The sequence below is a fragment of the Diabrotica virgifera genome, chromosome 2 (assembly GCF_917563875.1).
Source record: "Diabrotica virgifera virgifera chromosome 2, PGI_DIABVI_V3a".
In the NCBI taxonomy this organism is placed as follows: Eukaryota; Metazoa; Arthropoda; class Insecta; order Coleoptera; family Chrysomelidae; genus Diabrotica; species Diabrotica virgifera.
This window is the reverse complement of record NC_065444.1, coordinates 163098670-163111705: the sequence shown is the minus strand read 5'-3', so window position 1 is coordinate 163111705 and position 13036 is coordinate 163098670. Positions and strand designations below refer to the sequence as shown.

Genomic DNA, 13036 nt, shown 5'->3' with positions numbered 1-13036 from the left:
TTTTATGCAAAAAAATAAAACATCTTACTGTTTACAAAGTATTTGAAATAAGTTCCTATGCATATCTACTTCAAATAATTTGTCAGCGTTAAGTTGTTTTATTTTTTTGTATAAATACGACAAGAATGATTTTTTGTCGTAAATTGAACGAGGACTTTAAAAATGATTTTTAGTTTATTTTTTTATACATAATTTATTTTTTTTTCTTTAAAAAATTCAGACCATTACCTGTACGGGCGCCAATGGTGAATATAAAATTATTCTGTCACCCTTAAAGAAGGTAATTTTGAACATTTGTTGTGGCTTTGCACTTAGTTAAAATCTTTTTAGTTATATTTTCTGTTATTGTTCTACTTTGGTAATATTATATTGGAGAGTTCTTGATAATGTATTAAGAAATGAAAAATACGCGCGAAGATGTTTTATTTTTTCGCATAAAAACGGTGCACCATACGAAAAAATACAAGAAAGGTTGTTTTTCATAAATTACACGCGGAATACAAAAAGAATTTTTAATTTGAAATATCTCAGTGGCGTACCATTTTTTTCTTTAAAAAGTTCAGACCATTACCCGTAGGCGCGGCAATGATGAATACAAAATTGTTATTTGTTTGTCAAAAAATGCGCAATAACTACCTCTTAAAACCCACCAAATGTAATTTTCACATCTCAACCGGTCTTAGAGCAATAAAAAAAATTGGCAGTTTGAAATAAAAATTTCAACACCCTGTATCTCGGAAACGAAGCATTTGCGGACATCCGTTTATAGAACAAACTGTCATTATTTTTCCATGTAGGATTACCCCTTAAAGTTTTTCATACTTATTTACTAAGACCCTGTATAGTTAAATATAATATGCATAACTTTTTAAAAATACGTCCACGCACCGATAGCCATTTCCTATTTATTACAATGACAATAGGTACAAAATACTTACAATTTTCCGGAAATGAAAATAATTTCAATTGAGTATTTCTTGTTGTGTCTTTTACAATACATAATTAGACAGCATTGCTAATTAATAATAAGCAACCAATTATTCAGCCGTGTACTATTGGTAAACAAAATTTATTTTTGTAAATTATAATTTTAATCTCGAGTAGTTGATAATTATATTGTTTTACTAATTAAAATAAAAAAGGTCGTAGAAAAAGTATAGTATTCTACTTGCATGTAATGGCTATTAATCACTCTCATGATTTACGACACTCGCCTACGGCTCGTGTCGCAAACTTCATCATCGTGAGTAATAGCCATCATTACATGCTCGTTGAATAATATACTATTATTTTATGCAGAATCATAAAAACTGAACTTCTTTTAGATTAGATATAGGTACATAAAAATTTTAAATCTCATAAATATTTTGAACTCATTCATACATACTTGCAATTATGATAACCATAACACCCAGTGTACTATTTATAGATCGGGTCATAATTCTAAAATTCAAAGATGTAAATTAATTATTAAGAACAAACAAATGTTAGTTAATAATTATTAGGAACAAACTTACTGATAATTAATTAATATGTGTCAAATAAATTTTGAAATTTGAAAAAAAAATTGGGGGTTAATGGGTTCATTAACTGAATTAAGCCGTTGTGTCAGCTGCAATCTTGATTTTAAAAGAAAAACCGTTTTTGATCAATATCTCCAGCATTTTCAACTTTTCGACAAAAATGGTAAGGACTGAAATGTTGCAAAATGCAATTTCTTACAATTTCTTTTTACAATTTTTTGAAAAGTAAATGTCGGCTGTTTTGAGAATCTGAGAATAAGAATAGCGCTGTTCACATTTTTGTCGGGGGTCGGGGCTAGTGATGCCAGATAAAGTCAACAAAGAATTTGTGATATTGGGATAAGTTTCATCGGTTCTAAGTGCTTATTTTTGAAAAAGCTGCAGTTAAAATGGCTTGAACGAGTAACTAATCACGAGTTTAGGCAAATTTTGAACAGCCATAGCATAACCAATTTTGTCTAACAAGAATACAAAAAATCAAAAATATTCAGAAAAGCAAAACGAACATTTTATTACTCTTTGAGATTTTTGGTATTACTAATAATCTTAGTAATCTCTAATAAAGTTCATTCCATAAAAACTCCATTTTTTTCAAAATTAAAAAAAAAGTTTTATTTTAAACCCAATTTTTTTCAAAAATGAGCACTTTGAACCAATGAAACTTATAGATAATATAAACAATACATAAGTAAAGTAACTTGTGAAGCGGTAAAGATTAATTTTATTTAAGAAGCTAATTAGGGGGTGATTTTCGCGATTTTTTAGCAAAAAATAAAAAGACCAGCAATATTTTGAGCGTAACTCACTTACTTTTAATGTTAAAAGTTTTTTTTTAACAAAAATAAACCTTTTTTTAAACACTTTAAATAAGTTGTAATGAATTTTCCCCGAAATAAGCTCCATTTTTGGGTTATTTCAAATTGAAATATTCGATTTGGAATTTGACGAAGAAGAACTTTTTCATTAGCTACAACTCTGCTTCTACTGGGTCAACAGACCTCATGCATACACCATTTTTTTCAGTTTTTTATAAGCTTATAGCGATACGCTTTAATTACTATTTTTGCTAATTTTAATTTTAATATTTTTTCTCAAAAACGAAACAACGTTAGTCATTCGAAATGCACATTCAAATACAAATCTTAAGAGACATGGCTTTACCCTGTCACATCTGTTTTTCGTCTGTGCGGTGCAACAAGCTGCACCCTCATTAATTAAGTACTTTATCAGACAATTATTGTGTCAACAACTCACTTATGCATTCTAAATTGTTTTTCTTAAAACTGCAAAAGTAGACGCCAGACCTAGTGATTTATTTGCTCATCTGGTCAGGGGAAAAGGAACACAAACATTATTATCGTTTGTGGTTTTTTTTCTTCAGTCACTACACAGCATGTGAACGATTCACACACACACCGACTCGACCCTCTCCGAGAGACTTAAATGAAACACATTTTCGTTACAACAATAAAATTACCGTTCGTTTTATTATATCCATTTTTTAATTAAATTCCGGCAACTCACCCATCGGAATATTGGTGACCCCCGCGAGTATTTTAAACCGCCGCGAAAATTTAAAAAAAAAGTTAGTGTTAATAATATACTTTTGCCGGTTAATAATATACAGTGAACATCGAAAATGACGGACGCTAACACCAGTGCCAATACCAGTGCTTCAGTTGATCGGATTTCAGTTAAAATCCCACCTTTGTGGCCCAACGATCCTGAAATATGGTTCCTGCAAGTAGAAAACCAATTTACACTGGCAAATATAACAAGTGACGCAACCAAATTCAACTATATAGTTGTCAATTTAGACACAGCCTACATATTAGAAGTTAAGGACATCATTGTTTCACCACCAGCCACAGAGAGGTATGCAAAATTAAAATCAGAATTAATTAAGAGACTTGTGCATCACAGCAACAAAAGATTAAAAGACTACTCGAGCATGAAGAACTGGGCGATCGAAGACCTTCGCAGTTCTTACGACATTTACAGTCTTTAGCAGGCACAACGGTACCGGACAATATTGTAAGGTCTCTGTGGTTAGGTAGACTGCCAGCGTCTACACAGGCTATTCTAGCTACTCAAGCTAAAGCTAGTTTGAGCGCAGTTGCCGAGCTAGCTGACATAATATCTGAAGCGATAGCTCCTAGGGCCCAAATTTCAGAAGCTTCTAACGCTCGTGAAAGTACCATAGAGAAATTGACAGCCGAATTAGCTGAAATGAAAATCCAGCTATCTAGCTTGTCAAATGCTCAAGCACAAGCTAACACATACCGTCGCAACCGCAGCAACTCAAGACGAAGACCATATCCTAGAGACAGTAGCTACAGTAGGGAACATAATAGTGACATATTATGTTGGTATCACTACCGTTTCGGTGACCAGGCTAAAAAGTGCTCTCCTCCGTGCAAGCATCAGGGAAACGTCGCGGGCAGTCGGTGAGCGCTGCATCCGATCTAAGCCCAAAGTCTCGCCGCCTTTACATAACAGATTATGATACAAAAAAACAGTTTTTAATCGACACCGGTGCTGATCTGTGCGTTTCCCGCGGAAATATGTACGGGGTGCACGCGAAAAGACTTCATACGAACTATACGCGGCCAATGACACTAAAATCGCGACATACGGCTATGTGAACTTGACATTAAACATTGGACTACGGCGTGATTTTACGTGGCGATTCGTAGTGGCGGACATTTCAAAGCCCATTATCGGAGCTGATTTTCTTTCCCATTTCGCGCTCCTAGTGGACATTGCTAACCAGTGCTTAGTAGACAGTACGACAACCCTTCGAACAAAGGGACTCGTTAAAGAGTGTTTCGACGGCAGCGTAAAGACTATCGCGGAAGCGTCGCGTTACCACGAACTGCTGCTACGATTTCCAGAAATCACGCGACCCGCCGGTATCGTGAAAGACATTCAACATCAAACGAAGCACCACATTGATACAACACCAGGTCCACCCGTTTTTTCGAAACCTCGACGATTAGCACCTGACAAACTGCAATGGGCTAAAAAAGAGTTCGAAAATCTTCTACGACTAGGCATCATAAGACCATCGAAAAGTAACTGGTCTACTCCACTGCACATGGTCCCGAAGAAAGGTGAGGAATGGAGACCCTGCGGAGATTATCGACGTCTAAACCAAAAACAGTTCCAGATCGATATCCAATTCCGCACATCGAAGATTTCGGTCAGGTGCTAGCTGGTAAGACAATTTTCTCTACAATAGATTTAGTGAGAGCATACAACCAGATACCAGTAGCCACCGAAGACATACCAAAGACCGCCATTACTACACCATTTGGGCTGTACGAATACTTATATATGCCTTTTGGTTTACGAAACGCAAGACAGACATTCCAGCGTTTCATAGATGAGATTTTACGTGGTCTAGACTTCGCCTACGCCTACATCGATGACATTCTCATTGCATCAGAATCCGAAGAGCAGCATATGTCGCATTTGGAAGAGATTTTCAAAAGGCTCAAGCAGTTTGGTGTTGTGATAAATCCAGCGAAGTGTCAATTCGGCAAAAACGAGATTACCTTTTTGGGATACACAGTATCAGACGAAGGACTCACACCTCCACAAGAAAAAGTAGCAGCTGTACAAAATTTCACTCAGCCAAAAACAGTGAAAGACCTACGCAGATTTCTAGGTATGTTAAACTTCTACCGAAGGTTCATACCCAATGCAGCTGAGCTACAAGCACCACTACATGATGCCCTAAAAGGTAATGTCAAAGGAAAAGCACCAATCGAATGGACACCACAGCGAATCCAAGCCTTTGACGACTGCAAAAACAGTTTAGCTAACGCTGCTTTACTGAGCCACCCTGTAAACGATGTTGATATCTCCATCACTTGTGACGCTTCTGATTTTTGTGCGGGAGCTGTACTACAACAAAAAACGGATACAGGTACGAAACCTTTAGCTTTCTTTTCTAAGAAATTCTCACCTAGCGAAAAGAAATATAGTGCACACGACAGAGAACTATTACCTATATATCTAGCCATAAAACACTTCAGACATATGATCGAAGGCAAGGACATAACGATATACAGAGACCAGAAACCAATCACCTTCGCCTTTACTCAGAAGCTAGATAAATGTAGTCCTAGACAGTTTAGATATTTAGACTATACAGTGCTAGTCAAAAGTCCGTACCCCCCTCGTATCTTTTGAACGGTTATACATATAATAGTGAAATTTGGAGGGAGGAAATAAACGGACGTACGCTTCTTAACTAGTCATGACAGGTGACGTAATAGTGACAGATGACTTTACAGCGCCACTGTGACACGTAATTTTAAATGGGACCTTATGGCAAGTGACACCTCATTTGAAAGGTATTGAAAATATCTATTCAGTCATACTAATTTTTTTGGCTTTAAATTGATTTTGATTTTTGTGAATAAATGAAATAAATATAACTTTGTAGTTTCGCAATTAATTATTAAAAATTCAAATGTCCGCCCATGGTTATTTTGTCAAAAAAGTTGACATTTTTCAGCTCACTAGTAGTTTTTACGTCAACGTCAACCTTTTTGACAAGTAACCATAGGCGGAGGTTTGAATTTTTATTAATTAAATGCGAAACTACAATTTTATATTATTTCATTTATTCATCCAAATGAGCTTAAACTCAAACAAAATTAGTATAGCTGAATGGGTATTTTCAATACCTATCAAACGAGGTATCGCTTACCATAGGGTACCTTTTAAAATTATCTGTCACAGTGGCGCTGTAAAGTCATCTGTCACTTTTACGTCACCTGTCATGACTAGTTAAGAAGCCTACATCCGTTCATTTGCTTCCTCCAAATTTCACTATTATAAGTATAACCAGTCAAAAGATACGAGGGGGGGTACGGACTTTTGACTAGCACTGTATAGGACAGTTTTGCACTAACATTCAGCACATTTCTGGTTTAACAAATATTGTGGCAGACGCACTATCTCGAGTCGATAGCATCAAGAAAAATATCGACATCACTGACTTAGCTCTCGCACAAGAAACTGATCCAGAACTGCAAACTTTTTTAAGTGAAAAAACATCACTACAAATGAAGAAAATACGCTTTTCCGAACAAAACGTGACTTTGTACTGTGACATCAACATCTACAGCCAGACCATTTGTACCGAAACCACTTCGAATGGCAATTTTTCGCACCATGCATAACCTAGCACATCCCGGAATCAACAGTTCTGTGAAGATGATCACACAGCGATATGTTTGGCCATCCATTAAATCAGATGTGAGGAAATGGACTCGAGCGTGTCCACAGTGCCAAAAATCGAAAATATCGCGCCACATTGTTTCACCTACTGGAAGTTTCCTACCACCTTCCAGCCGATTCGAACATGTCCACATAGACATTATAGTGATGCCGGTTTCAGAAGGAAACAGATACTGTTTAACATGTGTCGATCGTTTCACACGTTGGCCAGAAGCTTTCCCGATGCCTAATCAAGAAGCAGACACAGTAGCCAGAACATTTTTTTCTGGTTGGATAGCTCGTTTCGGCACTCCCAAGCGCATCACAACAGATCAAGGCCGACAATTCGAATCGCATCTCTTCAAATCAATATGCAAATTAACTGGAACTACCCATTTAAGGACAACCGCCTATCATCCGCAAGCAAATGGTATGGTAGAAAGGTTTCATCGACAGTTAAAAGCAGCAATTCGATGTCATGAAAACATCCGATGGACCGAAAGCCTACCTTCAGTGTTACTGGGCATACGAGCAGCGTGGAGAGAAGATTTAGGTACTTCAGCCGCCGAACTCGTGTACGGAGAACCATTGTGTTTGCCAGGTGAACTATTGTTTTCGTCACAAAGAAACACCGACGACAATGCTCACATTTATTTAAAAACGCTTCGAAACCATTTCGAAAACCTCCGTCCTACGCAACCGTCGCATCATGGATCCAAAAGTACCTTCATTTTCAAAGACATGGAAACCACCTCTCACGTTTTCATCCGCCGTGATACAATCAAAAGCAGCTTAGAAAACCCATATCACGGTCCTTTTCCAGTTGTTAAGCGAGGTGACAAGACTTTTGTCGTTCGGGTAAATGGAAAAGAATCAACAATTTCCATAGACAGATTGAAACCAGCTTACGAGCTTCACGAAAGTACCCATCACGAAACAGAAAAAATGACAATATCCAGCAAAACAAACAACAGACCGAAGAGGAAAGCAAGATTTACTGGGAGTTACCAAGAAAGTGTTAGTTCACAGTGAATAAAGTGATTTTTTTTCTTTCTCCTCGTATAAACTTTGCATTATTTTTTTTTTCTTCCTATTTTCAATTTTCATTATATGTAATTTGTATATATTATGTATTATCTATCGTCTTAGTCTCTCAGAGGGGGGTGTATAGCGATATGCTTTAATTACTATTTTTGCTAATTTTAATTTTAATATTTTTTCTCAAAAACGAAACAACGTTAGTCATTCGAAATGCACATTCAAATACAAATGTTAAGAGACATGGCTTTACCCTGTCACATCTGTTTTTCGTCTGTGCGGTGCAACAAGCTGCACCCTCATTAAGTACTTTATCAGACAATTATTGTGTCAACAACTCACTTATGCATTCGAAATTGTTTTTGAAGATATTCTTCTTTAGCGGCGAATCGATTGAGGGTAAAATTTGATTGATCCGCGCGCATGCGCACACCGACAGTATGGTATTAATCATTATACGGGCTCTGATTGGGTGTTGAAATTTTGAAATGATCTGTCAATAATTGTTCAATATGGAGGTTATCGGTAAACAAAAATATTGTATATTAGTTTTTATTGATGTGTGGACAGAAATAAAATCAAATTTATAATTATAGTGACTTTTTAAATAGTTTTGAAAAGCCGCAGGTACGTAATTCTAAATGTTTCAGTTGGAAATACCTAATAGTTTCAATACCTATCTATTTGGAAAATGTAAACAAAATAATGTAGTTACCTATTAGTAGGCAATGCTTTAATTTACATAATCTGATTACGAACAAACTTTCTACAAATCTTCATCTCATATATCATTTTGGGAGCGTTTAAGTATTACGTAACGCCGGTTGGGGGGGGGGGGGTCAAAATTGCGTTACGCAATAGTTAAACGCCCATTACAGTGCGTTACGTAGGGGGAGGGGGGTCAAAAATCTTCAAAAATCGCGTTACGTAATACTTGAACGCTCCCTTTCTTACTCTATATTTTGTTGTATTTTATTTCGACCAAAATCAAACTAATAATTTTATTAAATTCATATAAATTTATGGTGTAAACGTTTAGTTTGTGTATATTCCCACATAACGTATACGCGAATGTGGTGCAGTTTGAAATACCGTCAACTTTCGTACGCGGTCGACGTGAAGTGGGTTCAAGCCCCAAGCAAGTTATTTTTTTATTTTTTTTTATAGATTTTATGATTGTAAGTATTTTGAAAGTGGTAGATAAGAAAGTTAGTTTGATTTTTAAATAAAATAAGTTCAAATAACCTTTTAAGTATATTTACTTCGTTTAAATTACCTATTATATAATAGAAGAATATCTTCTTACGTGCGTACAAAGTACACACACATTCTTTTCTTAAAACTGCAAAAGTAGACGCCAGACCTAGTGATTTATTTGCTCATCTGGTCAGGGGAAAAGGAACACAAACATTATTATCGTTTGTGGTTTTTTTTCTTCAGTCACTACACAGCATGTGAACGATTCACACACACACCGACTCGACCCTCTCCGAGAGACCTAAACGAAACACATTTTCGTTACAACAATAAAATTACGGTTAGTTTTATTATATTCATTTTTTAATTAAATTCCGGCAACTCACCCATCGGAATAAGCTATATTTTTGCTAAGAATGTTTTTTTTTTGCTAAAATACTTACTTTTTGAGTTATCTGCAAAAAACCGTCCAAAAACATTTTTTTTTGTTAAAAATAAACATATTCACTCGCAAAAAACTCGAAAAGTATTAACTTAAGTGAAAAATTCTATCGAACAAAAGTTACTTAGAATTAGTCATTTTATACAATTCGGACTTATTTTGAACGTACATTTTTTCACCCCGAGAAAATATTTTTCACCCCTTATTTCCCAATGTTTGTAAAATGGAGGGGATGTAGAATTGTAAACTTTTTCTTATATAATAATAGACAATTTCAACTACCTATTCCCAAATTTTCATCTTTCCTTTATTTTTTTGGAGGTTTTCGTAAAATTTTGTGTTCCTTGGTCGGACTATAGGGCTTTTCATCGATTGTCATTTGTTTCGAGCTTCTGTCATATGTTGTACAATCTGTGTATAATATTAATATGTACACGGATTATACGACATATGACAAAAGCTCGAAACAAATGACTGTGAATGAAAAGCCCTATTACCCATTTTTAACACAAAATGACTGCTTTGTTACAAGGGTAGGTTAGTTCTGGTGAGGTTCCGTTAGGTTAGGTTATATTAGATTAGGGTTATTAATATTATAGTGATTTATGATTATATTTGTAATAAATAAATTTTGTGGGATTCCCAGACACACTTTTAAACCGTTGAGAACACATTTTATGTATTTCGTGGTTATGTGCTGTCACTAATTTCCGAAGCTAAAACGAAGATACCCGAAAACATGTTGCCATGTAGATGACAAAAGATAATTTTATATGAAAATATGGATTCTTGTCAATTTAAGCCTACCAGTGATTTGGAATATTTATGCAAACCTCTAAATTTGGCAACTGTTTTTGAAAAATTGGTAGATCCACGCATTTTTTAACAGTTTCTTGTTAGTTGTTAGTTGGGGTTTGGGCGTTGCCTGCTGCATCATATACAAATTTGTAATAAACAGCAGTGTGTGTGACCGATTTTATGAAAAGACACGCTTTGTCGTTAAATAAAGGTGAAGTGAGACAAAATGGTGTGTAGGTGTTACGAAAGTAAGTTTAAGTGCAATAAAGGTGTGGCTTTAATACCTATATCCACAAAGAAAGGGTCTTTTTGGAAGCGAGTAAACTACCGGCAGAGGAAATAATTATGTTGGTGGCAACTTTATTACATTTAAAGCCACGAATTTGGGTTTGGACTCTCAATTGCATCCATCTATATCTGTTTTGTAAGTAATTTTCATTAAATTTTTAAAGGTTAAAACTGGCAACACTGTCAAATTTGACTTTTTGGCGCCTGTCCGCCATATTGTTTTGAAATAATAAAAAATTTGATTATTTTAACCAATATTACGTATTTTTTCATAATTTAATTGTAAAAATCAGTTATATTTATTATGTTTCAATTACTTTTTTTTTATTAATATTAAGACATACGACATACTATATACTTTTGTAGCCTTTTCACGTAAATTTTGTGGTTATTATTACATTTTTTGATTTTTTTCTAAATATTTTTTGATTTTTGGGTACTTTACTATGATTTACTATTTATTTTTTAACCAAGAGGAGTAAACAAAAAAAAAACAGATTCACACCCAAGAAAGTCACTAGAAAAGTCACCAAATACATCTTCTTTTTTGGTTGATCATGTCGGCCCTCAACGGTAATCCATAAATATTATATTATATTAATACGTCGCTAAAGAGTTCTAGAAACAACTGCTTTTTATATAAAGGCAGACTAAAAATCAAAAAATTAAAGGAATAACGCAGAAAACACAAAAAATCGCCGATATAACTTAATTAACCCATGAAATGTCAAAAGTGTCCAAATTTGATAATTGTCATTAGTGTCAAAATTTTATAACAGTGGAGTAAACTTGTCTGCGGTTGGACCAATTACAAACAAGCATTACAGCGCGGTAAATTTGAATCACTCCTACTGGTTTAAAAACAAACCATAGTTTCCCCCAAAGAAAACACTAAAATGTCAGCTTTTTTTCCATAAAAAAAGTCCATAAAAAAATTGGCATTTTCAAGGTCTACCCTTTTTGTAAATTTTTACCACTTGTTCTAGTATAGGTATTAAAAAATTGAAAATTTGAGTGTTTTTATTTATCTTAATATGTAATTCATAAATCAAGAATTTTGATTTGGTTTTATCATCAAAAATAACAATACCGTGGGGGCGAACCTAAGGCCTTCGTACATATAAGGACGGTTTGCTAACGTTGACGTCGCGGTTTACCTGAAAAACCCAACCACCGCGGTTCAAGTTGAACATGGAAACAAATGCAACCGCTCAACCGTACATATATGCAACCGCCAGTTTACCAGTTTACCAGCGTTTAAACTGGTAAATCGCGGCGTCGACGTTGGACGTTGGCAAACCCCTCTTATATGGACACGCCCTTAGTCATCTGTTGTATACAGGGCCGGTTCTAGGGTTTTGAGCGCCTCGTGAAAAATAAAATTTAGCACCCTTTCATACAATAATATACAAATTTACTGCAGATTAAAATAAAACAGTAAGCGAACAAGTACATATATTAAAAATATCTAATTCACAAATGAATGAATAGGTATATTAACTAAAAAATATGTATATTTAATATAGTATTATTTAGATAAATTAGACATTATTTTAAAGAATTTTAGAAGAAAAATATTAAGTAAAAACAGTTTTCTCAGGTGAAATTGTCTGTTAGTTTTGGATACTGCAAATCGTACAACACTGTATTTTATATTATCTATTTTATGTGCAAATATATGTGCTGGATTATGAAGATTAATCTAAAAATACAGTTTCTATTAAGCCTAAAGTAGTTTTTCAAATGAACGATCCAGTATAAATAAACAGTATCTGACGTTATTTATTACATAAACGTTTCCACTAGTATCTATGGGACTCCCAGGGCTTGTTACTACCTAAAGGTAAAGTACATAAATAAGTAACTAATTAAGTAAATAAGTAACTTCAGTTTACACTCCAGAATAATATATTCTTATTGAACATCATTTAATTAATTAGTAAAGTAGACGAATAACATGTTAACTAAATGCACTCAAAATTAATATATCAGTAAAATGTCTTTCTATAAAAGTTAATACCTCAATGTTAATAAAAATTGCATATAGTGTAAGTAATAGGTACTTACCTTAACTGGTAGACAAATATAGCTCCAATTAATACTACAATTTTTACACCTTTAACTTAACTTTAAACAACTTAAATTTTATTCAAAATCTTAGTTCTCGTTGGATTAATTCCCAACATTCACAGAGATACCTTCGATATTCTCGTCTGATTCAGATTCAGAATGAAATAAGATCGAAAATCGCAAATCGCATCACCATCACACCCAGGACCGGCATAAAGGGACACGTCAGTCGTATTTAGATTATCTAGATATCAATATTATGATCTTTCTGTTATTATTTGTCATAAAGCTTAACCTTAGTATGCCTAAACTAAATTTTATTACGATAATAATACATAATATTAAACATTTTCCTCACAATACACACATACAGATATGTAATTATTTAAAAACTTATGATTTTAATCGATTTCGTGAATCATTTAATCGATTAATTATATCGAAATAT

General features: G+C 34.4%; 2 protein-coding genes across 5 annotated transcripts in view; one reads left to right on the top strand and one right to left on the bottom strand.

The window, feature by feature from the left end:
• The window catches only part of LOC114332096 (cyclic GMP-AMP synthase-like receptor), a 425443-nt gene extending 412697 nt beyond the window's left edge, over nucleotides 1-12746 (bottom strand). For 3 of the 4 annotated variants that reach the window (XM_050644066.1, XM_050644067.1, XM_050644069.1), the window contains exons 1-2: nucleotides 12586-12746; nucleotides 1388-1443 (exon numbers count right to left, since the gene is read on the bottom strand). In XM_050644066.1, the coding sequence (XP_050500023.1) occupies nucleotides 1388-1439 (52 nt within the window). In that variant the 5' untranslated portion in view covers nucleotides 1440-1443; nucleotides 12586-12746. The remainder of the gene's footprint in view (nucleotides 1-1387; nucleotides 1444-12585) is intronic. The other variant, XM_050644068.1, reaches the window with a different exon arrangement.
• LOC114330710 (uncharacterized) lies at nucleotides 3163-3974 on the top strand. Its single transcript, XM_050644914.1, has 2 exons — nucleotides 3163-3398; nucleotides 3464-3974. The coding sequence occupies exons 1-2, from the start codon at nucleotides 3163-3165 to the stop codon at nucleotides 3972-3974; spliced, it is 747 nt and encodes a 248-aa protein (XP_050500871.1).
• Nucleotides 12747-13036: the final 290 nt, after the last annotated feature.